Source organism: Sphaerodactylus townsendi, linkage group LG01 (assembly GCF_021028975.2).
Source record: "Sphaerodactylus townsendi isolate TG3544 linkage group LG01, MPM_Stown_v2.3, whole genome shotgun sequence".
Lineage (NCBI taxonomy): Eukaryota > Metazoa > Chordata > Lepidosauria > Squamata > Sphaerodactylidae > Sphaerodactylus > Sphaerodactylus townsendi.
This window is the reverse complement of record NC_059425.1, coordinates 123,532,155-123,558,621: the sequence shown is the minus strand read 5'-3', so window position 1 is coordinate 123,558,621 and position 26,467 is coordinate 123,532,155. Positions and strand designations below refer to the sequence as shown.

The 26,467-nt window shown below is 39.7% G+C and overlaps 1 protein-coding gene and 1 long non-coding RNA gene across 6 annotated transcripts in view; one reads left to right on the top strand and one right to left on the bottom strand.

Annotated features, from left to right (window-relative positions):
* Positions 1-5,549: 5,549 nt before the first annotated feature.
* On the bottom strand, positions 5,550-7,856 carry LOC125430996. The gene is made up of 2 exons (XR_007244266.1): positions 7,695-7,856; positions 5,550-6,465 (listed from the first exon to the last, which is right to left on the bottom strand). It is a non-coding gene; the product is annotated as an uncharacterized LOC125430996 (long non-coding RNA).
* LOC125430952 (sine oculis binding protein homolog) overlaps positions 7,077-26,467 on the top strand; it is a 202,671-nt gene continuing 183,280 nt past the window's right edge. The window contains exon 1 of one of the 5 annotated variants that reach the window (XM_048493362.1): positions 7,077-7,727. In XM_048493362.1, coding sequence (XP_048349319.1) covers positions 7,632-7,727 — 96 coding nt within the window. In that variant the 5' untranslated portion in view covers positions 7,077-7,631. The remainder of the gene's footprint in view (positions 7,728-26,467) is intronic. The other 4 variants (XM_048493369.1, XR_007244261.1, XM_048493377.1 and 1 more) reach the window with 4 other exon arrangements.

The following is a 26,467-nucleotide window of genomic DNA, read 5'->3' as shown; positions in this document are numbered from 1 at the left end:
ATCTGGCTACAGATTGTTAAGGGAAAAAGCCCACGTAGCTGTGCCATACTACACTGAAATGGTAGCACTAAAAAGGGATTTACAATATAAATTTGTCATGTTTACACCTGCACAAGATAATTTGCTCCAGTAAAAATGAAATAGGCTACAAAGAAAATAAAAAGGTGTAAGCTGTAAGTAAACCTAATGGTAAATTGTTGTTAATAGTTTCCCTGTTACTACAACTAGTATTTTCCTGGCTACACAGCATGTCGCACTCAGAGGAACAAACAAGTCATACTATCACAGGCGCCCACATATGGAGACCTGTTTGTCCAGTGCCCTATTGCAAAATAAACATAGTTTAGGTTTTGATAATTTCACAACTGCAGCTTTTCAACTAGTTGTGAAAAGCTTTTCAACTAGTTGGGCGAGTTCTGAAGAGTCTTGATTACATGTGTAACCAAGACACAAACCCTAAGGGGTATTTGCTCAATGCAAAGGAGACGACAAGTGTGTTAATGTTCTCTGTCTCTCACTTTCACCCTCCTGCCCCCCCTTTTCTTACTCTCTCTCTTCTTCATGCCTGTAACTTTCTGTTTCTTCCCACCACCTTTTCACTCTTTCCCTCTCTTTCCCTGGCAGTGAGTAGTAGTGGGCCAGCTGATGTGTATGGCTGGCCAGGCCCAGGCATCCCAAGGCACTCCAGAATGTCTTCTGATCCAGCTCCAGCAAAGGGAGGTGGCCTCTGAGAGGCATCTCCCTGGCCCTTCTCCTATCCTGAGGGGAACTGGACCCTCTCTTCACTGAGGGAGCCTCAGAAGCAGGCAGCACTGCCCAGAGACCTCTTGCCTTTATTGCTGCTGATTGCTGACAGTCTTCCACACTGGGACCCTGCCACCTCAAGCATGCCTCAATTTAGCTCCCCCAAGTAGTCTTCTCCCAGCCACTACTCAGCTGTGTAGTTAAACATAATTAAACTTAAAGAAAACTTTTTGGGTGTTGCTTAGGTAGTGGGAGGGGAATAGCCCATATTTCTCTCTCTTTCCTCCACTGCCATGGCCAAGAAATGCCCAAAAAGTTTTCTTTAAGTTGGATTATGTTTTCAATTGGTTACACAGAATGGAGCATTAATTTTGCCTGCCCCTAAGCGACTGGCTATATATATTTTAATCATCTGCCTACCCCCCCTCCTCCCAGGAAGGGTTTGTCCATCAGTTTCACTGGGGTTTAATTTTCGCCTTTTATTATTATTATTCATTTTTTTGTGCAGAGTTACTGGTGCTTATAGTTCTTAAGGTTTCCTAGGCTGTTTTTAATCAGGGCTATGTCCACCTTTGTTTTATTGTCTTGTCCTTTGCTGTGCTATTGTACAAAATACAGCTTCTACCCCTTGAATGCCCTCCTGTAGGCTGTTTATCAGCCTGACACTATTGCTGGCTTATTATTATTATTATTATTATTATTATTATTATTATTATTATTATTACTACTAATAATAATAATGATAATGATAATAATGATAATGATAATAATAATAATAATAATAATAATAATAATAATAATAATAATAATAATAATAATAATAATAATAATAATAATAATAATAATAGAGAAGACTGGAAGCAGGGACATAGCCAGGGAAGGGGTTTCATTTCCAAGGCTCTGACCCCGCCCCCAGGGTCTTTCTGGCTGCTTGCCTGCATATTTAGTTGAGGACAATTTTCTGCAAGCTACTATAGCAGTCAGTTGCGGTGGCTGCAGCGAGGGAGGGCAGCCAGTGCTCAACCCAGGCCACTGGCACCCAGGGAAAGAACTCTGGCTTGCCCCACGCACATTGCGTCCCGGGAGCCAAGATCCAAAGAGCTACTTGGGCATGGCTGAGGAATTCTTTTTCTCTGATCAACCCTACTTGCTTTTGAAAGGTGAGGTGTGGCCTATTAATGATACATTTTTAAAAGGCCCCTTAGTTTCAAAAGGAGTTAGCATGCAGCATGGGTGACTCTTGTTTGAGAAGCACAAGCTTAGAACCCTATTGGGGTCTGAAAAATAGCTGTGCTGATCTCTGGCTTTCAGCTTGGAACAATTAATTTATTCCATTGATTTCAACCGAACTAAACAAAACTAAATTGATCTGGATTTGGATCATTAGGCAATAATGAATTTTACACATATTTCCCATACTAGTATTGTAGCTATATAGGAGTCATTGGATGCATCCAAATGAACATTACAATGCAGAACACTACTATTAGTGGTTTGTGCATTGCTCTCTTGGGATGACTTTTAAAAAATGAATATTTAATGAAAAGTTATTAACAACCCCCCTCAGCCTATTTACACTTTCAGTTTGTGTGCATATTTTGTTTTATGCATGCAAATTGCTGTGCATTCTAAATGACACTGATCATGTCACATCAATGCAGCCTAAAAGCTTCCATATGAATTTAAGATCAGATCTGGAAGCTTTTTGCATGAATGAATGTCTTGTTCTTAGTGGAAACAGGATATTAACAGTACATTTAAAAGCTTCTATTTCCCACTTTTGGAAAACAAACTATTAAATACTTCACAATAATAACAGTAACAATAATAATAACACTCTAATTACAAACCACTGCATTCGGCAAAGAGAGACACAATCCCTGTTCCTGTTAAAGAGGAACAAAACAATTTTTTAATTACTAGGCATAATATGTGTATATGTGTTCACACAAAATGGTATAATATGAAGGACACTTGAAACTGCAACCTTGCAGTCGCCTCTACACAGTAAGCTATTATCATGCAGAAACTTTGTACATGGCCATCTGCCACCACCATGTGGTTTGTTTCCACTTAACTATTGGGGTAGGGGAAGAGCACTGTTGGTGGCTACAGATTAAACCAAGAAAATTATGCAGTATTATTATGTATGGCATATCCAACATGTAAATATAATTTTCAACATCTCAATATGATAGATATTTCATGAGAAATGGACTTTTTAGTTATGAGGGTTGTAATGTAGCCATAATGAGGGTGAACACCTGGTACTTCTTGAGTCGGCTACATAGCAGGGACTTCAGTGATGGGTGGGTAATAAGTACCACAGATAGATAAATAAATACGCACGTGCACACACACACACACACATAAATACATACAAACATACATACATACATAGCTATTCAAATCAGGATGGAAGGAATCCCATGCAGATGATAAGCAGAAAGAGGGTGTCTTTGAAAAGTAACTAAAAGTAGGGAAAGTAGTGTTATTAGAGCTCTGTAATAACTCCACAACACCCAGTACCAAAACAGAACATCATTAGAATATAAGCAAGGTTCGGTCTGGCAATTTCTAGGCCATAACTAGAATTAGTCAGCAACCAACAAAACAAGTGAAAAGTGAAACTAAAGCAAAGGCTGTTTACCTTAAAAGACCATATTAAAAATAATTATACAAAAATTAAGAAATGCCAACAAATTCACAACACCTGAGTCTTGACTGGGGGTTTATGTAGACGCTGGATGTATGTGATTTGCTGCTGTCATTCTAAGTTGTGCCAGTGCTTAGGGGTAGGAGGTATGTGGAAGCCCCCCCCTTTTCTGGGTCCCAGGAAATTGATCTGATATACACTAGCAAGTCTGGTGGCATAACATTTTGCTGCATAATTCCTTCTCCATACACTGCATGCTCAAGGACGGTATATAGTTCTATGCCAGCACAGTGGTTATACTGGTGTGGCACCTATAGGTCTTGCCAACAACATAAGTACATAACATATCTCATATCTCAACATATCTTCAGGATATCCATTGTATCTCTGTGATATGCTATCACAGGACTTAGTTGCCATGCTAAACTCTTTTGGTTTTTGGATTGAATGGGCTATAAACCCCCATGTCATTTGTATTCCATGGATCTGAATTCTGGAGCTGGTTTTTGGTGCAGGAAAAATTCTGTTTCATTGAACTTGAACTGAAGTTTAATAAAAATTTACAGTGGATTCTGTCTAGAATTTGGGTTTAAATAACTCACTTGGAAATTTACTCCAAGTAAAACTAATATGGCTTTCATCCAGATATATCTGCTTGATTGCTACTGTAGTATTATTTTTAAATTCTAGCAAAAGGAATAATATTTTTGCTATAACTATGTTAGTTATAGATAGCCATAAATCCTACTGGGATTCTTTCCCTTTGATATAACTTCAGTCAAAACTAAGGGTGAAATTCGAGGCACAGGGCCATTATGCATGGATTGCTAATATAGGGGCTCTTAGCTGCACAATGGGGCTGTAGTGTGGTCTCCTCACATTTATCTGTTTACATGCAAGGAGGCATTCACTGCCTGCTGTGCAGCATGCTTACTGAAGTCTCAATGGGTCTCTACTTTTCCTGGTTCTCTTCACTCCACCCATCAACTGTCTCTTAAAGGCACAGATCTCATCCCACTCGGTAGTTTCAAGATAAATGGCTTTAAAGCCCTTTGAATTGCAGTTATGTCAATATACCTGTGATTGTAGATATATTGATATTGCAGCCATGTCCATTATTTAAACCTCCCTTTACCATGAACTCAGCAGGTGACTTTTGTCAACTACTTAGAAGATGATACCACTTTCCAATAGCTAAAGGGAATGCCATGTGGAGGATGAGATGGATATGTTTTCAGTCATGTTGGAAGACAGGATGAAAGAGCCCTTCAGGGATGGGGCGGTATACCAAATTGAATAAAATAAATAAATACAATAATGAACGTAAACTAAAGCAAAGAAGGTTTCGTCTGAATTTTAAGAATTTCCTGATGATTAGGTGTATCCAACACTGGAACACCTCCCTCAAGAGGTGGGGGGGGTTCTTTGTTGTAAGAGGTTTTATAGTATTGATTAGATAGCTACATGTTAGGATCTAATATATTATATTTTATATATAGACTCGATGACCCTGATGGTCCCTTCCAACTTTGAGATTAATAAATAAATACTATCATAAAGTCTCTGCCCACCTTGCCATCTATATTATGAGTATAAATACTGACTTGCCTTACAGATTTATTAAAAGGATTGTGAGAAGTGCTTTGAACTCTTTAAAGTTCAGCATAACTATTATTATTCAAATAACTGTAAAACACTTTACAAATTAAAAGCACTACATAATAACTAGATGTGTGTCAGAAGGCAATCCCCTGAAAACTTGGAAACAAGTTATATTCAAATCTATAGACTTAATTGCTTGTTTTTGAGATCAGCAGGGTGTTAGTCTGAAATTCTCAAATAATATGCCCCAGCTTACTTCTGGAGTAAATGTTGCAGAATTTAATTGGACTTTTGAGACTCTCTGGAGTAAACGAGTTGAAGAGTTCTGCCTGAAATGTCTTTTAAATATCAAAACAGCATTTTTTCCCTAACTGCAAAGCCAAAGGGAATATCTCCATGTTCCTTGTCGCAGTCTTAACAATGTAAAATGTGGCACTTTCTAACCAGCATAAAGGATCTTTCTTCAGCTCATAAATGTCAATGTTCTAAGTCTAAGAAACAAAATGCAAATCAGACATTGTAACATACAAAATGAACTTAGCTTTGACAGACTAAAAAGATTTTTTTATTTAGAGCCTTCTCATACCCACACAGAACTCACTCTATCTTTATATTTTTAAGTGTATAATTTTAAGCTCAACTGCCATCATGACGACAAATTCCATTACAATTACAATTTTGACTAATGGAACAATGGACACCCCCATATTGTATTGTATCAGGCAATTATGAACTGCCAGAGAGTAGCAAAGCAAGAACAGGGAATAATCAATGTATCCCACTTCACTGTGTACCATAATTCAGTGCCTTGTTTCTCTAGTAACTCCTACCACACCATTCATTGTCACTTCCCCCAGAAATAAAAGAGGGAAATAAGAGCAATCTTACAGAGAATTAAACTGGATTGATACATAATCGAATGTGCAAGGAGAGGAAGAGGAAAACAGAAGGCAGGGAGGGTGGCAAATGGGAATGGACGCCTTTTACATTCGGAGTCTTTGGAAACCAGCGCGATCGCCTCCCTTGTGCAAACGCGAGTTATTTGGGGGCAGGTTGGCAGAGGAGACGGAGATGGAAACAGGACACAAGATTGATCTCGTGGCTTTTGAAACTCATACCTGGGTAATCACAGAGACAAAGGTTCAAGGAACATGCCAAGGCAATGTCACTTTTTAATACACCGCGTCAATGAGGCCCTGCTGTGTGTGATTACTTGGCCAATCAGGCAAAGGCGGCTCCGCACGCGTTCAGACGCACTTTCTTCCCACTTCTTCATATGTCCCAGAATTAAAGTATTGGTGTTGAAAGCAAGTTCTAGAACAAAGCCTTGATGGCTCAAATTCAACAATGGAAGAGATTTTCTCTCCTTCCTGGGGCAAGCGAAGGATTTCCTGAGGGCCAGGCGCGCTAAAGCTGAAGAAGTGTAGCGGGGGTTCCAATATGTGCGCGCCTAAGATTTCTGCCTGCCAAAAGCAAAACAAAACAAGTCAAACAACAAGCAACCCAAACCCTCGGGGTTCTGCGCGGTCACTCGTTTCTCCTCTACCGCTAGTCCGGCTTCAATGGGCCAGCCTCTCCAAACCACCGCCCACCCCGACGCACACGTCAAACTCCTCCCCAGCTGGAGCGCTTGCAATGTGACTGCTATGCGCGCTTCCCTCCGAGCGGCGTGGGCAGCTAGTCAGCCTCACTTTGCGCCGTTTTCTGCCTGAAGGTGGAAGCGAGCAGCTGTGGGAGAGTCTTGTGTGCAGCAGCATCCTCCATCATCCTGGCCGCTTGCTCCGGGGCTCTCTGCTCTTTCCCCCACCCATTTCTAGCTGGCTCCCAGAAAAACAGTCCTTCTGTCGCCATCCCTAGGCTTCTTCTCTGGCCCGAAGCAGTGCTCGTTTCCAATTATCCTCTCTCTCTCGCGCGCACACACACATCTGGAAGCCAACTAGTTAAGTGAGGGAAGGAGGGATTTGGGGATGTATTAATACCCGCCGTTGACTTGCCATTCGGCTAGCAGTGAGCGCCAGTGTGTGTGCCTGTGTGTGCCTGTGTGTGAGAGAAAAAAATGAACTGGGGGTGGGGTGGCATCAGTGTGTTTTCTGCAATGGACGACAGTCCCCGCGGGGGAGGATGATGACAAGTGGAGCATAAGAAGTCTCCCCCCACCAATCCTCGAATTTGAGCCTTAGCAGCAGCAAGAAAAAAAAGGAGAGGCGGGGGGTTTGGTGACAGTGGAAGCCCCGCCCGCCGCCTGAGTAGGGGGGGCATCCTCCCCCCCGCCAAAGAGCTGGTCTGGCTTCTCTCTTTCTCTCCCCCAGCCACCCAGCCACCCACTCCCTTCCCTCTCCCTCACCAACACGCAAGTCTTTTGCGCTCCCTCATGCAGACAGACAGGGAGACAGAAGATGGCTGACTCGCCGGGGCAACCCACAGTCCAGTCCAGCCCGCCCGCATCCCCGGTCCTCCCAGAGCCGCTTTCTCCTTTGACACTCGCTGACGCCTTCGCCCAGCACTGAAAGCCTCCGCCGCCCATCCTCCCTCCCTCCCTCGCCACAACCTTCCCCCCAACCTCTCCCCAAATAACACCAGCAGCCATTTCATCTCCACCAAAGTAGATACACACGCACACGCACAAAAAATGGCAGAAATGGAGAAAGAAGGGAGACCTCCAGAAAATAAAAGAAGCAGGAAACCGGCTCACCCCGTGAAAAGGGAAATCAATGAAGAGATGAAGGTATGTGCGCGCGCCTCTCTCCCTCTCCCTGTGATGCCAAAGGGGGGGGGGAAGCAGAGGGAGGGGGGGGTCTTTGCAAACAACCGCCAGCACCTCTTTCTTCTTACCCACCCTACATAAAGAAAGAACCTCTTGTCTTAAAACCAAACATTTTAAACAGCTAGAATGCACTAAATGGCTCTGAACTCCTCCTCCTGAACTGAAAGCCGAGACCAGTTCATGAGCTATAAAGCCAGCTCACTAAGCAGCTTTGATTTATGATTATTTTTAAAAGAAAACTCTTGGTTGTTTTTCTTCCCAGGAGTTTCGGGGATGACTTTTCTATGTCGAATTTTGCCAAATAACCCTGAAACCGTTAAAGTTAAGAAAAGAAGGGAAGTCTTTTAGGTACTCCCCCCACTCCTTCCAGGAGCCAGCTGCAACTGTGTAATTAAATTGTCAAAGTGAAATGTTATGGTCTGAACTGCACATCATTCTTGTGCTTAGACAGAGACTCTCTTGTCTGTTCTTTTTCTTTCCTGTTCCTTCATCTGTTTTCCATGCTTCACTTGACGGTTAATCAAACGAACAAAATATTGTGTTGAAAGAGAGTTGTCCTAGCAGTGTGCATGTGCATGTGTTTGTATATGTGTAGAACATAATATAGGTTTGTTTGTTGGGATTGGAGATATAGGAGAAAAAGCCAGTGTCCAAACAGGAAATGGTGCCAGTCCAGCTGGGTTCCAGAGGTAATACTGTGGGCTGCCTTTCCAGATGTTAGCATAGCAGCGGTTGTACAAAAAATACAGCTCAGGACTTCTTTTATGCTCATGTCATAGACTGAGTTGAAATGGTTCTCTGTTGCATATTTTTATTAATCTTCACACCTACTTTATTGACTGTGTTTATTTTATGCTTATCATCTGGGTTTTTCCCTCCTGTGCCTCACACGTGTTGCAGGGCTGAGGAGAACTTGCTTTGATTCAAAATAATGAAAACTGTTTTGGATAAGGGATGAAATGACATTCAGTAGACTGATCATTCATAGTGGGTTTGATTCTAGTGGTCAGTCTGAAATGTCCAAGATGTGGGCTTTGTATGCATAAATATCAGGGATAGCATGCGTGTATACAAATAGCATCACCAAGACTATTATATTCATTGTTCTTGCAAAATAACACTAAATGGAAATACGTATTTCTTAAATTCTACCCTTGTTTAAGGTAAATATTCTGAAAGTGTTAAATTTGTGTAGCTTCTTTTCATTCGTACGGAGGACGTGTCTATCTGCAGATGGCTGGAAATTTGAACAAAGGTGGTGCTATGTCTAAGAGCAAACTGTTCTAAATATCAATAACATTTATTAAGCCTCTAGACTTTCTACATTCCAAAACAAGCAGCTTTATTTCCTCAAGATATGTATGACACTTACTATCTTGGGGTGAAGCTCTCTAGTTTAACAGCAATTGCCCAGCCAGATCATGTTTGGGTTTGATTTTTTTTTTTTTGGAAAGGGAGAGGATGAAGGGAGGGGGAAGTGGGCAAGGAGCTCTGCCCCATTGTGCATTGTCCCTTTAAGACACTGCTTCATGTGATCTATGTGGACTGCAGTTTTTAAGTTTCATAGGTTCTAGGATTACAAATTAGCTAATTTTAATCAAAACATGTGAAATATTATCCTGGCTGGATATAAAGGCTGACTGTGCTGGATCCTCTGGGTTTGTTTTGTTTACTTTGGCTGCAGGCACACTTGGCGGTTTGGGAGATAGTTGTTCTTCTGCAGTATAACAGATGTTTGTCTGAAATGGCGAGGAAGAAACAAAAACAACACTGTGTGTGTGAAAGGAGGAAAATTTATTCAGAAAAAAACCCCTACATTTATGGTGTTGAGCATTAGTGTTAATGCAAAGAAGTTTCCCCTTTCCTTAAACTCTGCTAGTGGTTTAACAGCTTTAAGAAAAATAAATAAATTGGCAATATGTGTAATTGAATTCAAGGTTGTAGACTGATGTAGTTTTGGAGACAGTGTTTGCAGGGGTTTCTTTTGATGGTGTTGGGGGTTTGCAAGGTGAATAACAACAGGAGTTTTCAGGCAGCCTAGACCACATACCAGAGCAAGTGATCTTATTAAGGCTGGGGATCACATTTTTAATAGGATTGCTGGGTTTGCCATAACAATCTAACTAAAGATTTATACAATTTTGCATCTTTATTTGACCTGGCTGCCAAATATGGAAAGGGGTTACTTTCCCTTCCAGTAATACTTCTTTATTTGCTGAAAAGATGTGTTTGTGTGTTTGAGTATAATGTCTGAGAGATTTCCTTCTGACCGCACAGTTGAAGAATAAAGTAACATAACACACTAGTTACACTGTATAAAACACATGCAACAAAAAGTTATCAAGAACACAATGTGCCCTTGTGTAGGTACCTATCTGAACTGTTCAAACAGTCCGACTGCTTCCCTTCATCTGAACTGCTTTCATCTGGACCTGTGTAAAATAAGCTCTGGTAAGTAATCACGACAGAGCAGAAAGAAAGGAATGTATACAGCAATAGACAGCCTAAGCTGTAAAAACTGTAACCTGAGTCCTAGCAGCAGATCAGATATCAAGGCTGTAAGGTAGGGGGAAATGAAAGAGATGAAGGGGAGGGAAATAAGAGAGGGAAGGTGTGTGTGTGTGTGGGGGGGGGGGAATGGAAAAGTCAGCTTGGAAAGTGAAGGACTAGTAGGAGGGCCCCCTCAGGGAACTTTGGCTCAGGGATTAGGGAATTTTATCATGGTGTACAGTGACCTACTCAGATTTCAGCCAGTGTTGGATTGAATTGCTACCATTTGCTAGGAGTAAGAAAAAGGCTGGCGCTTATGTTATTCCCTCTCCCCACCCTCCTTCTAGTAGTAAAAAGCCACTGGGTACAAGTGTCTATTTTAAGCACCACAAATACAAGGCACTATGAATGAATAGTAAAATCGCTTCATCACAAAGATTTCTTTAAAGATTTGTTGCTTGATAGAGTCATACACTTGTTCAATAATGATGGAGAAGCTGAACAGCTAGTTTATCCTGTGCCATATAAAAACGTTACTAGCTGCTCAGTTTTAAGACAACTGGAAAATTATGTTTGTTGTTTTATTATGCCTTCTATCAGGTTTCATTTTTATCAGCAGCCTAATGTGCATGACAGCTGAAACAACTTTTAACTTGCTACAACACTGTATCTAAAAACTACACAATTGCATTTTTATCTATATTAAATTTCAATAAAATTCAGAGAAAAAATCTGAAATGTTTTGTTTTGTTTGTGACTATGCTATTGTCTTCTAAGGTTTGTGCTCAATAGAAAAATAAAACTGATTTTCATATTGGTTTGTAGGAAGGAAAACATTACAGCTTGGTCAGCATATATTATGGTATAAAGTTCATATTCGAGACGCAAATAAACGCATTTTCAGGATTTGCTATTCCATTTTAATAACAAATTCATTTTTCTTATCTAAATACATTCAGGCAGAAAACTTTCCTGTTCACTGTATAATTCCATTAAAAATAAAAAATGACAAAATCACAATCCAGTTTACTCCAAAGAACTCCTATTAATTTCAGTAGAATTTATTTGTATTAATTAATATAGATGGTCACAAATTTAACTCCAGCTATCAAGGAATGGGAGAAAATGCTTTGAACCATACCAAGCACATTAAAATGAATAAATAATGAGATCAGATATTGCAGATTGTTCTGGACATTTTCCTAAACAATTGTGCTGAATTTGTGTATACATGTACATTCTTTCTCAATTTATCTGTTTTATAATTTCATGGTTTCTGTGTGCATTTTTTACTGTCTATCAACTTATTTACCTACCTATCAACTTATTTACCTACCTACCTTCTTACCTTAATAAGAAATTTGTGACTAAAATGGGCTTCATTACTGATGCCTCCATCAGTTATGGTTTTGTGGCAAAGTAATTAAAAATACTTACATTAGAGTATTTTTGCATATTTAAAACATGACAATTAGAGTCAATGACAATTAGAGTCAAAACATGACAATTAGAGTCAATGGCTCCAACTATAGAAAAATGTCAGATACATTTTCAGCTTTTCTATGAAAATAAATCCTCAACTTTTGAATAGCAAAGAGATATATAGAAAGTTTAAATAAAACATGTAATATACAATAATTTACATTTTTCACAGATGTCCTGAAATTAAAGGACAATTGAATTGACCTATATGAGAAACATCATTCCCTCCTCTTGGGTATTTAGCTGGATGGATCTGTTATAAAATTAATGTGATTTTAGCATGCTTATAGAAGGCTGTGTATGTATTAATTAACAGCAATGGCCTAAAATTTCAAAATCTCACATGATATCAAGAAACGCAAATAATGAGATCAGATCATGGATGTACAGTTTTAATTTATTTTATTAGCTTGAGGTACATGTGTTTGTGTACAGGGTGCATTGCTCATGCAAGGAAATAAAAAGATCCCTTTATCTTCTATTAAAATTTGAAGTAAGCATTTACTAACAAAACTATCAGAAAACCAGTCTTATCAGAGTTGTCTCTTTTGTGTTTCCTGCTTGCATTTGCCTGTTTTCATCCCTTGAGTCCTAGCAGGGGAAAGCCTGTCCAGATATGAAGAGAAACATAGTGGTGTGATATGTACCTTTAACAAATAGGGGAAATATACAGTCAAGGTCAAATCCTAAATTCCCTACATGATAATATTATTGGAAAATGAATTCTGTGTACAGAATGATGTCAACGAAAACCTTTCTGTTGTCATTTTATGCCTTGGTCTCATAAAATAAAAGATACTTGGTATATAAAAGGAGACTTGAAAATGTATAATTTTTTTTTATTTTGACACCAAAGTATAAAATGACAGTAGAATTTTTTTCAAGAGATATATCTTCAAGTCTCCTTTCACATACCATGTCTTTTATATACAAAATAATGTCATAAGAGTCTTTGCAACAACCTGATTGTATCTGTCTCTATGCATTACATGAACGAATAAAATGTGCAATATAATAATGCCTAGTGAATTATAGATATTTAGCATCACCCCATTAGGAGCTCCTGAGATTGATTTGTGCACTGAAGTATTTTGAAGTTTGTTTCTTTGTCAAAAATAATGGATAGCACGCAAACAATCACCTGCTTTCAGGGCAAGTATTCCAGGATCCTGAGTTTAATTATTTTCTCACTTTAACTATTTGATTTTATCTGAATCTTTGGAATCCCAGCACAATGTGAAAACAAAGCAAAAATGTAGTGCTTTCTAGTTGTCAAAGTATTAAGAAAGGTAAGAGCCAGAATAGCAAACATACCATTTTCTGTTCTCTTCAGAGATGGCAGTTGTAGCTATCATTTGAGCGTTCTGTATGTTTTCCCTGAATAGTTCCTGTATCTCTTGACTGTATTGCATTTTGAAGCTGTCTTAGCTTTTCTCAATCCATTGTTTTCTGTTTCTGCTTTTGAATAATCAAATCTATCCTAACTTTAAAAATAGCTCTCTTGACATTCTGTTTTATCCCTTTCCTTCACCCCTCCTTCATTTTTGTTGCTTGTTACTTTTGTTTCTTTTCTGTGTTATTGATTTATTTTTGCCCTATGCAGTCTGATTTTCATCTGTTCCATTCAACTGCTACTGTTCTCACTAGGTGTTCCAAATATTTTTCTTTGCCTTCTCTCAGAGCTCATACTTAATCTCTCTGCTTTGATGGTTGACACTTCATATTATACTCCTTGACTTATTTCATTGTCTTCTGGTATACTGGCTTCTCCAGACACCTTTCTCTATCTCCAGTTACTCCTCAGTCTCCTTTGATGGCTCTTTTCTTCACGCTCCACCAATCCCTACAGGGTAAATGAATTTGTTCCTTGGTTCATTACTTTCCTAATTTTTCTCACCTTTTCAGATCTTGATTTCTGAAAAGACAGGTGAGAGAACTGATTCTTCCCTACAGTTCCATATCCCTAATAAAGGATTGAGCAGGCAATGATCACTCAGTGATAAGGAAAATGTATCTGGCATGTGCTCAGAAGTAAACTTTTTTTTTTTACTTCTGCTATTATTTCAGATGTGCTAAAGTTTGTATACAAACTTTGCAGTGCCTGAACTTTGTTTTCCTTTTGCTTTGTCTCTGAACTTGGTTCTCTAGAATTATTTAAAATTATTAATGAGAAGAGAACTTCTATCGATGCCTTTATGTCAGTGATGGCGAACCTATGGCACGGGTGCCAGAGGTGGCACTCGGAGCCCTCTCTGTGGGCATGCGCACACAGAGTTAGTCATGTGGGGGTGGAAAATCACCTCTCACACACAGACATCTAGGCTGGCCTGGGCCACTGAGCACGATGCGTGTGCACCACAGTGAGCAGGGAGGACTCGGCTGGCGGGCCTGGTGCCTGTGCTTCAGGTGGCTGCTGCCCGAGGGGGGGGGGCGCAGAGGAGGCAGAGATGCTAGAGAGGCACATAGCGGTGCGCGCAGGACTTGCTGGAGGCTAGAGCAGGCTGGCCCCTGCTCGAGAGGATGGGGCAGAGGAAGAGGGAGCCAAATGTTTTTTTCTAAAGTAAAACCTCAGCATTCAGGTTAAATTGCCAGGTTTGCACTTTGCGATAAATAAGTGGGGTTTGGGTTGCAATTTGGGCACTCGGTCTCAAAAAGGTTCGCCATCACTACTTTATGTTAATAACTTCCAATGCTTCCCATAGCTCCACTTTAGTCTTAGTTTTTCCTTCCATTATCATGGATTATTTTATTTGAGCATTTCTGTGCCATTTTTCTCCTCAAAGTCCCTTTGGGACTTTGGCAAATATCAACATAGAATTACTGCAGCCAATTTAAACAATATATAAGCAAAACAAATAGAGGAAACATATTCTGAACTGGTCCTGATCTGCGAAGCTGTATGACACAGGCCTCAGGTTGTGAGTTATGGGCTAAGAGTCAAGGGCCCAGAGACATTTTCGTCACACTCAAGGGGTTGTGCTTCTGGCTATGCCCCGTCTACAAGTAATTAGAAGAGAAACAATCTCACGCCCATGTATTCAACTGCTGGTAGCAAAATCTTTCTCAACTACCTTCCTCAAATATATACTCTCTGCAGATGTTCTCATTTACTTTCTTTCACTCTGTTACATATTATGCCTCCTACTTTCCTTACTTTGGCTATGACTCCCTTCTCATGTGCTGGTAGGGCTTCTCATGGGGAAAATCATCCTGGGATAGCCCCGGTATGTGTCCCAGAACAATGGAGAACTTCCCATGGCTCCTGGTCAAATTTGGCTCAGTCCCGGCCCTGCTCTGCCCTACGATACCCCCCTCATCAGTGGCGTTCCTGCCTAGGGACAGGGGGTACCCTATGTCCCCGGGCGCCCCCATTTAGTCACATGGGGGGCGCCAACATTTCAGGGTCGTTTGTGTGTTTTTAAAGTTTTAAAGTGTTTTTTCACGTTCCAGCCTGCAGGGGGCGCATTTTTAAGGCTAGCAACACCAAAATTTCAGGGTACCATCCAGAGACTGTCCTGATGATACCACCTGAGTTTGGCAATGTTTGGTTCAGGGGCAGCAAAGTTATGGACCCCCAAAGGGGGTGCCCCCATCCCCATTGTTTTCAATGGGAGCTAACCGGAGATGGGGGCTACCCATTTGAGGGACCATAACTTTGGTCCCCCTGAACATAACTTCACCAAACTTGGGTGACATCATAAGAATAGTTAACAGATGATACCCTGAAAATTCTTAGATGTCACTGAGCTTTTAAAAATACCCACCCTTCCAGAGCACCCCAAGAAATTTGCCCAAAGATTCTTAGTTTTGCAGTGACTTTGCTCCATTGTAGCCAATGGGGAATTTCCTGAAGGATGTGGTAGTGGGCAGGCTGCACATTGTTGAAGATAGAGGCACCAGACTTTCAGGGATTGGCTCCAGGAAGGCCCCTCCTGAGTAATATCATCCAGGTTTGGAGACCTTTGCTTCTGGAGGGTTCAGATTTTATGGGCCCCCATTTAAAATGTGCCAGCCTGCCTCAGGAAATTCCTCATTAGCTAAGCAATGAGACAAAGTCAACTGCCAAAACAAAAGAATCTTGGGCAAATTCTCTTGGGGTGCCAGGAAGGAGTTGTACAGCCCATTTTTTTAAAAGCTAGGGACACCAAAGGAAATTTCAAGGGGTATCATCTAAGCCATTAAGCTATTCTTATGATGCAGCCCAAGTTTGGTGAAGTTATGTTCAGAAGGGGGGGGGACCAAAGTTATGGTCCTCAGACATGGAGAGGGTAGCCCCCATCTCAGGTTAGCTCCCATTGAAAACAATGGGGATGGGGGCATTCCATTTGGGTGTCCATAACTTTGCTGCCCCTGAACCAAACATCGCCAAACTCAGGTGGTATCATCAGGGCAGTCTCTGGATGACGCCCTGAAATCATGGTGCCGCTAGTTTCCTCTCTCACAAAACACCTCCAGTGGAATCCACCCCCAAACAGCATCACTTTCAATTTTGTTTTAACCGGGGACCCCAGATTCTCCCTTTAAGGTAGATTTAAAAGAAGAATCTGAGCTCCCTAGTTTAAACACCATTGAAAGTGATGCTGTTTGGAGGTGGATTTCACTGGAGGTGTTTTGTGAGAGATGATGCTGACATTTGTTTGGTAAATGTTTTGCTGGAGGTGATTTGAGAGAGATTTACATGCTTAATACCCACTTGCACTGGCTTGGAGTTGTTTCTCAGGCTAACAACCTACCTCATAGGGTTGTTGTGATTAGGAAATTAGGAAAAGAGTTGGTGGGGAGAGAGCCATGTATGTTTTGCTGGGAGAGTGGAAGGGAGGTGTTTTGTGAGCTGGGTACAAAAAAATCCCATTGTCATAGCTTCATGGTGAATTGGGGAGGAAAGGGGCACTCCATACAGCTGGAGCCGGGGAGCGCACCAAACTCAGGGTTTGTCCCCGGGCGCCAGTTTGCCTAGGTACACCCCTGCCCCTCATCCAGGGATTTTCAGAAACAGCCAGAAAGGTACATCTTTTCTGGTGATCCTGGGATGAGCCCGGTATCATGTGGAATCATTTTCCCGCCCTGAGTCTCTGTTCATACTGTCAGCCAATCACAGCACAGTTGCCTGGGCATGCACAGAATGGAAGACTCAAAGTGAGCAGGAACACACCTTTTTTTAAAAAAATCTTCTTGTATATGAAGCTATGACCATGCAACTAATAGCCGCATGTTTGTGTGGTGTTCTTGTCTACAAAGTTTGTGACGACGTAGTTACATAGCCATTACGGGAAAAAAACAAAAAAAGGGAAATGCCTATTCATGCTCCTGACCTAAAGCAACAGTCAATTGGGAACAATGAGCAAAAGAGCCGCAGAGCTGATCCCGGACTGATCCCGGTTTCAAATTGAGACCTCAGCAGCCGTAGGGAGGGACAGACCGGGATCAAAAAGTATGGTCCTGGTCCAATCCCAGGATGATTTTCCCCATGGGGATTTGGCCACAGTGTCCTGGAGTCATGGGAAGGAGCTTTAATAGCACCTTGCTCTCTCCGCTATGTATAAGATCATGTCCTTTGTCTCTTCCTCTTTTTCTGGTCTATATACTTTACCTCATGCTTTCCCCTATAAGTAATTAGAGGGCCCTCCTCTGTACTTATTAAATCATTTCATTATTTTTCAGCACCCCAAATTATTCTACAAGTATATCTTCTAATATCCAAACTTCATCTGTCTGACATGTGGCAGTTCAAATTTATCCTTCCTATTAACTTGCTCATTTTGTTCATATTAAATCTTTTGTGGAAGGAGAAGATAATATCAGTGTTTCACAGAGAACTGGTATACAGTTGGTGCCAAATAAATGCTTAACACTAGTTACAGCTGGAGCAGTTAAATATTACATCCTCACAATCATATCTGTTAACTCAATTCTTTCAGAGCCTTCAGTGCACGATCACAAAAGATCAAGTACAGATTGCTGTTCAAATGGGTGATATTCAGCTTTGTTCTGAGAGACCATTTAATGCATTTGGGATCACCAAGCATATAGGATTATAGATCTCTCTGTTATGGCCTGGTGGGCATTATTAGATGCTTGTCATATCTCAAATTGGAATGAACAGAAGGGAATGATTGATGGTGTGGATTATTAAGCACATTTGAAGTCCAACTAATTTATTTTGGGACTATTGTGTTGATATTATGATAATACTGATGATGTTATAAACTATTGTTTAAACTGTATGATGGCATGTCCTTTTACTGTTAATATTGGATAACAGAAAACTTTTTGAAAGAGAGGAACGAGTGACTTTTATTACTTTTTTACAATGTTAAGGGCTGTAAAAGCACTTGATAAATAGTGTTGTTGAAGCCGAGCAGATATGGGTCTAGTCAATATCTAGATGGGAGAACTACTTAGGAATCCAGTGTATGTCCTTTGCAGAAAAGGAAAGATGGAAACATTTCATATGCATTATTAAACTAAGAATTGCAAACACTTAAGAGGTGGTTATTATAGTGATTACTGTCTCCCTAATACTAAGGGTGATGGACTGAAAGAATAGTCTAAAGGCACCTGGTAAGTTCATGGCTGAGAGAAGATTTGAACTGGTGACTTCCTAGATTCTCGGAGCTTCTTGCTACTAGTAATTCTGTGCTACAGCAAACTTTTCACTGGTACTCATCCTACCACAAGAACCTGTGAACAGACATTTCAGTTTTTGGTTGCAGGTATTACAGTGCCTCTTACAGAGACTATCTGAGATTTGGTAGCACTATTTGATGATGTTATTATGGATAAAAATAAGTGGTCTATTTTTGAGCTGACAAGGTTCAGTCACATTTATTCTTTTTGTTTTCTTTGCTCTTGTGCCATAGGGAGAGCTCAAGGTATTTTGGTTTCTGAGGCAAAAGTCCCAAAATGTTTCCCCATGGAGGTAGAAATATTAAATGAAATAACTGAAAATGTGGTGCCCTGCAAAGGCCCTCCAAAACAGGCTGCTTGAAATGAGCCACCTCAGCCTGCCAGCCTTCCTTCTGTTGTCTTGTCACATTAGCTTCTGAAATTCTGCTCTCTTTTCATCAGAGAATAACATTGTTCTTCATTTCATAATATCATCTACAAATTCATTTGTTTCTATCTTATGATCTTCCTGACCCTCCTTGTGGTGCTTCTACTTTCTGAAAGATCAATCAACCTTTTAAAAATATATATATTGTGCCCTGTAGCTTTCATGACTCAACTAATGCTTTATCTTTGGCAAGTACCTTTTGTAGCTTATTTTCAAGTATAATTGAGAACTTCTATCCACATGTCAGCTTTCAGTCATACTACATGTTTGCATTTGTGTGTTTATTTTAATCCATTTCTATTCTGCTCTCCCCATCAAAAATGCTTGAGGCTACTAACAAGCAATTAAAAATAATATAAACAATAAAAATAATAAACAATAAGAAGCTTGGGTAAGCAATTGCATATTCAATTGATACCAGAAGTCTATCACACTTTATACAGCTTTTCTGTTAGAAATATAATTTATAAATATAATTGATGACACTAAAAACCTATCTGTAAAAATCAGTCATCACTTTTTGGGGAAGAGACTTGGAAGAAATCTACATATAGACATACAAATATTGCATGACTATCAACCGTGTCTGGCATTACTTTTTAGAGATCTGCATTCCTGCATGCAAGTGTTACTTAAACTTGCTAGTTACATGTCTATTTCATCACTTCATTCATTCATTCATTCATTCATTCATTCATTCATTCATTCATTCATTCATTCATTCATTCATTCTTTAAGTGTGGCAAACCAATTTACAGAGACCCTTTCTGCACAAATCCCCTAAAATGTATCTAAAATGTTTTTAATTTCTCCTTTACAATGATATATGTTTGCACTCACCTCAAAACAATTCCTGAATGCCATTACATTAACTAACTTTCTTTCTTTCTTTCTTTTTCTTTCTTTCTTTCTTTCTTTCTTTCTTTCTTTCTTTCTTTCTTTCTTTCTTTCTTTCTTTCTTTCTTTTTTTCTTTCTTTCTTTCTTTCTTTCTTTTTTTTTTTCTTTCTTTCTTTCTTTCTTTCTTTCTTTCTTTCTTTCTTTCTTTCTTTCTTTCTTTCTTTCTTTCTTTCTTTCTTTCTTTCTTTCTTTCTTTCTTTCTTTCTTTCTTTCTGCCCCATGCTGTTTTCCCCAAACAGGGTTTTTTGAAAATCATTAAACAAGCAATCCTTTTCAAAAATCCTGGGTTGCAGCCATTCATGAGCAAACAGCCAGACATGAGGCACTTCACTTGCCTCCGTTTTCCTTTTTTCAATTTTGCGGCTTGCTTCTGTGTAGCTCCACAGATGCAGATGGTCCTGTCATGGAACATTGACATGGCTGTGGGGGTTCATTCGTGCATGCCTGCGTAGCTATGCATGTGTGGAAAGTAATTTTTAAAAATAGACGTGTCTGTGTGAAGGCGTGACAGCAACCCAGATTGTTTCTGTGGGCTCCAATCACTGCCTGCTTGGATGCATGTGAGCGTGAAAACAGGAAAACAGGTTCATTTATCCTGACTGCAGCCTGTTATACATTTACTGTGCAGAAGGGGCCATAATCAATAGATCACACAGTAAGTGAAGACATTTTGAAAAAGTTTCAACCAGAGAATTTGTCGAGGGCTTTCATGGCCGGAATCACTAGAGTGTTGTGTGGTTTTGGGGCTGTATGACCATGTTCTAGTAACATTTTCTCCTGACGTTTCGCCTGCATCTGTGGTTGGCAGATGCCATCACTAATTGATTATGCTATCTTCATGGTTATTCACATGCTAAATGAGTGGATCCCACCCAACACATGCAAATCAAGCTTGCCAATTACACCCTTTAGACTTGTTAACAGGCAAATGGTTCTTTCTCTTACCCTGGACATTCCACAGGTATATATACTCCACTTGCTTTACTACCATCAGATCCTCTGAAGATGCCAGCCACAGATGCAGGTGAAATGTCAGGAGAAAATGCTACTAGAACACGGCCGTACAGCCCAGAAACCACACAACACCCCAACCAGAGAATTGTTTTATGAAAACTTCACAGAAGAAATATTTTATTTCCTGCCTCAAAATGTTTTAAAAGGTTCATGTGGAAAGGGCCAGAGTTTTTCTAATGTTTGTCCAAACAAAGAAACAGTTATATGTTTAACCAGCTATTTTTAAATGCATTTTTAAGAAGTAGATCTTAAAATAAAGACTCAATCCTAAAAACACTTTTGTGATAGTAAGCCCTACTGAGTAAAGTAGGACTGATTTCTGAGTAGACCTGCTTAGAATTGCTGTCCTTTTTTATTAGCTACAAGCAAAAGAGCTATTTCAGGAAGTATTTCAATCAGCTACAGGGCTTCTGAGTCCCCCACCAAAAATACCATATTAAAAATTTGTTGCAAGGTGAGATAAAAGACTGCTGTTGTATAAAAATAATAAATCAGATTTTCCACTGGATATATGTGATTTTCTGGTGAATAGCAGAAGCAGTCCTAAAAGAGGCTGTATTTTATATTTATTTCAAAGTTTAGCCTCAAACTAATAATCATGTGTACTTGTTGCAAACCATGTTAGTGACAGCTCAAATTATATTGTTGATGCAACCTTGTAGAAATTTCAGTTTCTAAGGAAACTATTTACTTATTTAATTTATACTCCACCATTTTTCCAAAATGATTTCCCAAACAAGATTACATTGTTCTCATGCCATTTTATCCTAAGCAGGTCTTCTCAGAAGTAAATCTTATTTTATTGAGTGGAACTTACTTCCAGGAAAGTGTTCCAAGGATTAGAGCCACAGAATCTAGGCTCCTGACACAGGTACTTACAAAGGAGGTATATATACGCTGAATTGTTTCAGCAATGAGTGCAGTTAGTTTACTACTAATACTGATGGGTTAGGGTCCTTTGTCTTGTCTTTATTATTCACATCTGCTTTAGAAGCTTGTGTAAGCACAATCCTTTGGTGAATGTAACCTTGGTCATGAAATATTCCTAAATATATGTAATGTTAAAAATCCAAACACTGTCAGTGGATTCACTAAGGCTATTCAGAAATTAAGGTTCGGTGTATGTGTGCAGCACCGATACTGAACTGTGCTGTAGGAGAGTGTCTAAAGTGCAGGGCATGTACTAGACTGGATTATACTTGGTAATTTACAGTACATCCTTAATAATTTTATCTTCACAGCAATGTTGTAAGACATTTGGGTTTACTTCTTAAAGAAGGTAGCCGGCAACGAACACTTTATTAAGTGTAGGACAATAGATGACAAATAAGAGTTTACTATTTTTGGATGCTAATGGATCTGCTCTTCTGAGTGTTAGCCTTTAAGTCCAAAATCTGTCTCCAAAACAAATTTATAAGAAATAAGTCCCTCTAGTTACAGTATAGTGCAGGGATGTCCAGAGTATTTTGGTCTGTATTGAGAACAATAGAAACAAAGAGTCCATGAAAAGATTGTTCAGATTTTAGTTTATGAGAGAAATCTAAAATACTTAAACAACAACAACCCTATTTTACGCAGAAGCCAAAACCATGGAATACATTTTATTAAGGTCAACTAGATAATACAACATGGTATGTAAGATTTCTAGCTCTTCGGATATAAAAAAGCAAAGAGAAAAGCAAACCAAACACCCAAGTTCCTTTTAAGAAGGCCTTTGTTCTCATTATGTGATGTTCATTTGGTTGGTTTTAATATTTTTATTATTTTAGGATATTCTGCAGTACTTTGTACTTAGTGGTACAGAAGTTGTCCAAGATATATATGACTACTTTCCCCCGCTATGTCTTGTCCATCTTCCCTTACTCTGCCCTTTCAAGCAGATCTTTAGCCCTGCCTCCTAGAGCTATGTGCATGTGAACCAGCTTCTTCACATAACAAAAGTCCTTAGAGGTAAAGCAAAAATTCTGCTTAAAAGGCTGAGTTGGTAACTGCCATATCACCTCTGAAGCAGTTACAGCCCCACTAATCTGAGAACTTGGCATTCACATTTATTTATTTGGTATTTCTTCAAGGCCCATGGGCTATTGTTTTGGCAATTCTGGTGTAGAGTGTTAACTCTGATACACCTAGCTCAGTTGTATACCTTTTCCTCTATTGTATACCACAATGATACTGATTTTGGTAACTGATTTGTTTATAATATTAGTGATTTCATGTCCATCAATTTTTGTTACATGTTAGAAATCTTCCATATTGGAATATAGTAGACCTTCGGGACAGCTATCAATTCTACTTGTAATAGTTTTCTATCTATATGTCTTATTCCCAACTGTGCCCCTATCTGTGATACTTAAATATGCAGATAAAGGGGAACACTTACCCTAAACAAATGTTTCTTCAAACAGGGTACTACAGAAAAACCTGAAAAAAATAAATGGGGGTTTTAAATCCCCCCAATAAAAATGGTTATCTGTGCATGTGCAGAGAACATACCTACCTTTCACAGTTGCTTCGGTCCCTGCTGGGCTGGCTAGGCACAGAGTGGCTATCTCCAAATCCTGCTAGCTCAGCTGGGTGTTCAGATACCACACTGCTGCTGCTGCAGCAGCAGACTGAGAACCTCTCCAGACCTGGCTGTGGTTGGTGAAAGAGCCTGGAATCCACTGGCAGTCTCATCCCAGTGGCCGCTCTGGGCCTGTCTGCAGCGATGATGCAGCCCTGCTGCAGCCAGGCTGGAAGGTGAGGGGAGGAGGTGGAGATGGGATCCCCAAAGTTTCATGGGACCACACTTATCAACAATTTGTATGAATTAAGCTGCTTCACCCAGACTCTTGATAAATAGCAGTTAGTGGCTTGCGATCTATATCAGTCTTGAAACAGTGATCATACAGAAAATCATGAACATTTGTGAATTCAAAGGCTATACAAGGCGTCCTCAGTTCTCTGGGGCACCATGATGCCCTCCAACACCTTTCCTGGCATCCATCAAGTATTTCAGATAGTGGGTGGGACTGTGTGGGCCTTTTGTGCAGCAGATTTCTGTTTGTCATTGCAGATTTCATTGGCTGTGCATATTTTTTTAAAAAGAGCTCTTGGCATCAGCTGCCATTGCAATACAAGAATCTTCACTGTGTGTCTGAAGGTGTATACGGGAAAATATTTTTAAATAATATGTTCATTTTAAAAGGCATCCTGTAAAAGAGAACTTCTGTCTGAAGAAAAGTTAAAGATAAGTGTTAGAGAGATGCATGACGTAAGTCCCTGATGTTTTGTAGTTGGCCCTACTTGTGGTAGCAATTTTGTAGTTGCGCCCACCACCCTGTGTCAGAATTCCAAAGGTGTGCATCACCTCAAAAAGGTTTGAGATCCCAGACTAGATTTAGTGTTTCCCTTTCAAGCTGCCTATGCACAAATTATTTCTGTTCCTATAGTAAATAGGAAACCAATCTGTTTCATGATTTTGTAACAGTACTGTTCTTTGTCTTCCTTTAAGTATGGCCCATTACGCATGGAACTCTTACACTCTCTGCACAGTAGAGGAGACATATAGATAGAAAACTCGTAGTGGACTCTCCTAGCAAATCTCTGTTTACACATGAGGAGGCAGCCCAAGGCCTGCAGCCAGTTTGTCTGTTGAGCTTCTGGGCTTCTGGTTCTCTTAACTATGTTTATCAACAGCCTTAAAGGCACAGAGCTGATATTTTCTCTCCCCTCCCTTTCCCTCCACACAGTCATGCGTGTGCACACACATTCACATATACATATACACAAACACTATGTATCTCTGCTGCTATTGCAAGATAAGAGAGAGAGTTGTTTTAAAATAGAGTCTTGTCTAAAATTAAGTTCTAAAAGCACTCCCACCCATCGGAGAGGGCATAAGTAGAATGGGGTAGGTGGGGTGGAGCCAAAAAGATGTCTGTTTTTACTGTTCCTTGCAAAAACCAACTCTCTGTTGTTACTTTACATTGAAAGCTCTATCTCTTAATATATGCACTTTAGAGAAGCAGAAAGGAGTCAGCAGCATGGAGAGTGGGGCCAGGGGGAAGGCTCCAGGGCATCTGGCAGCAGGATGTGCCATGTTGAGGCTGCGCTGGTAGAGGAGAAACTGAAGACATACATTAGCCAGAAATGAAGGGGTTCCCCCACCGCCACTATACATATGATAGATTGATCTATCGATTTCTTGATCAGTGCACTTAGGGAAGCGGGAAGGAGCTGAGAGCATGAAGGGGGGAGGGGGAGAGGGAAGGCATGAAAGCAGTGCAAGGAGTGAGAAGGCTGGCCATGAGTGGAGAGAAGATGTTCGGGGCAAAGATGTGCTTACTGGCAAATCTGTCCTGCTCTGGAGGCGAAGCAAGATTTCAGTCATGCTATAAGTGATTCCGCTTACTGTGAAGAGAGTGGAAAGTGAAAGCGGTGCTCCAGAAAATTTTGCTGCAGTGAATACTGCCTCCACTATGCAGCAAAGACCTTGTGCATAATCAGCTCATGACTTCCTTTAGTTGATTAGAAGACTGTTTTCAGGATTCATTTTAAGTCACTGAAATTAGTGATCTGGCATCTATTTCCATTGGGGGGAGGGTTTGAAGATATCTCAGTTGAGCTGTACATCTGCAAAATTAGATATGGATTTATGAAAAGGAATTAAGCTACCTAGAAGTTTTTAAATCTCACATTTGGGCTTTGTTTATTGATATATTTACTATAGTTTAAATATTTAATTCATCTGGTATAATGTCCTCAGGAGCTATTCTGTCACCTCATAGGTTTTGTTTAGATTAAGATTGTTAACTCTTGCAGTTCCCTGTATTCCATATGCTGTATATGGAAGTAATCAATTTGTGCTAATACAACAATTATACCTGAATCTGATCCATGATATGGCTGAATTCCTCAGATACTGAGAACCCTATAGTCCAGTAACTGCCAAACAGTACATTAAATATACATGCCCTGGAACTTTTTATGTCCTGTGGTATCTTTCAAAATACATTAGAAAGAAAGAGACCAGGTGCTCAAGGAAACTTAGGAAACAAGACCAGCAACACAAGGACCCTAAGCCAATATAATGAATAACAATAGTAATATGTGTACTAGAGAATCTAACATTATATTGTGGCTGGTATATGTTAGTTTACGTTATCAGATGTTGAACATTTGGTAAATTCTCTAGTAATTGTTATCAACTTTATTGGTTTAGGGTCTTTTTGTTATTGATCTTGTTACGCAGAAATTTTGTGGTGACATCTATTTTGCTGAAAAATTAGCCATCTACCAATTGGGCAGTATTTCATTTCTTATAAATGAATGGAACATTCTTTACATTTTTCTATGGGTCCTAACTCATAGTCCATCTTTCTTTTCTACAATTTCAAGGGAACCTGCTAGTTCCTTTCTTTGTTTGATTTTGCCTCCTGTTGTCATATTTGAATTTTTTCCTGTAGTCAAAACTTTTGGAATATATCAAATGTATAATTTCCTATTCCCTGTATTTTGTCATTGACTAGAAAACTCCTTTGACTTGTAAGTCTATCCTAATATGAGTCAATAATTTTTGATCATAGGAGATTTATGTCCAAAATATTCATAGTTGATCATTTGCAAGAATGATTATTTTACAAGGGTGGTAGAATATCTATGGTCTCTTCACACTATATTTAAAGACATTCTCTACTAACTAGAATTTTTTCCTCCACTAAAGTTTTTTCTTAAATATGTACCTTTTAATCGCATCCCATATTTATGTTTTTGTATCTAACT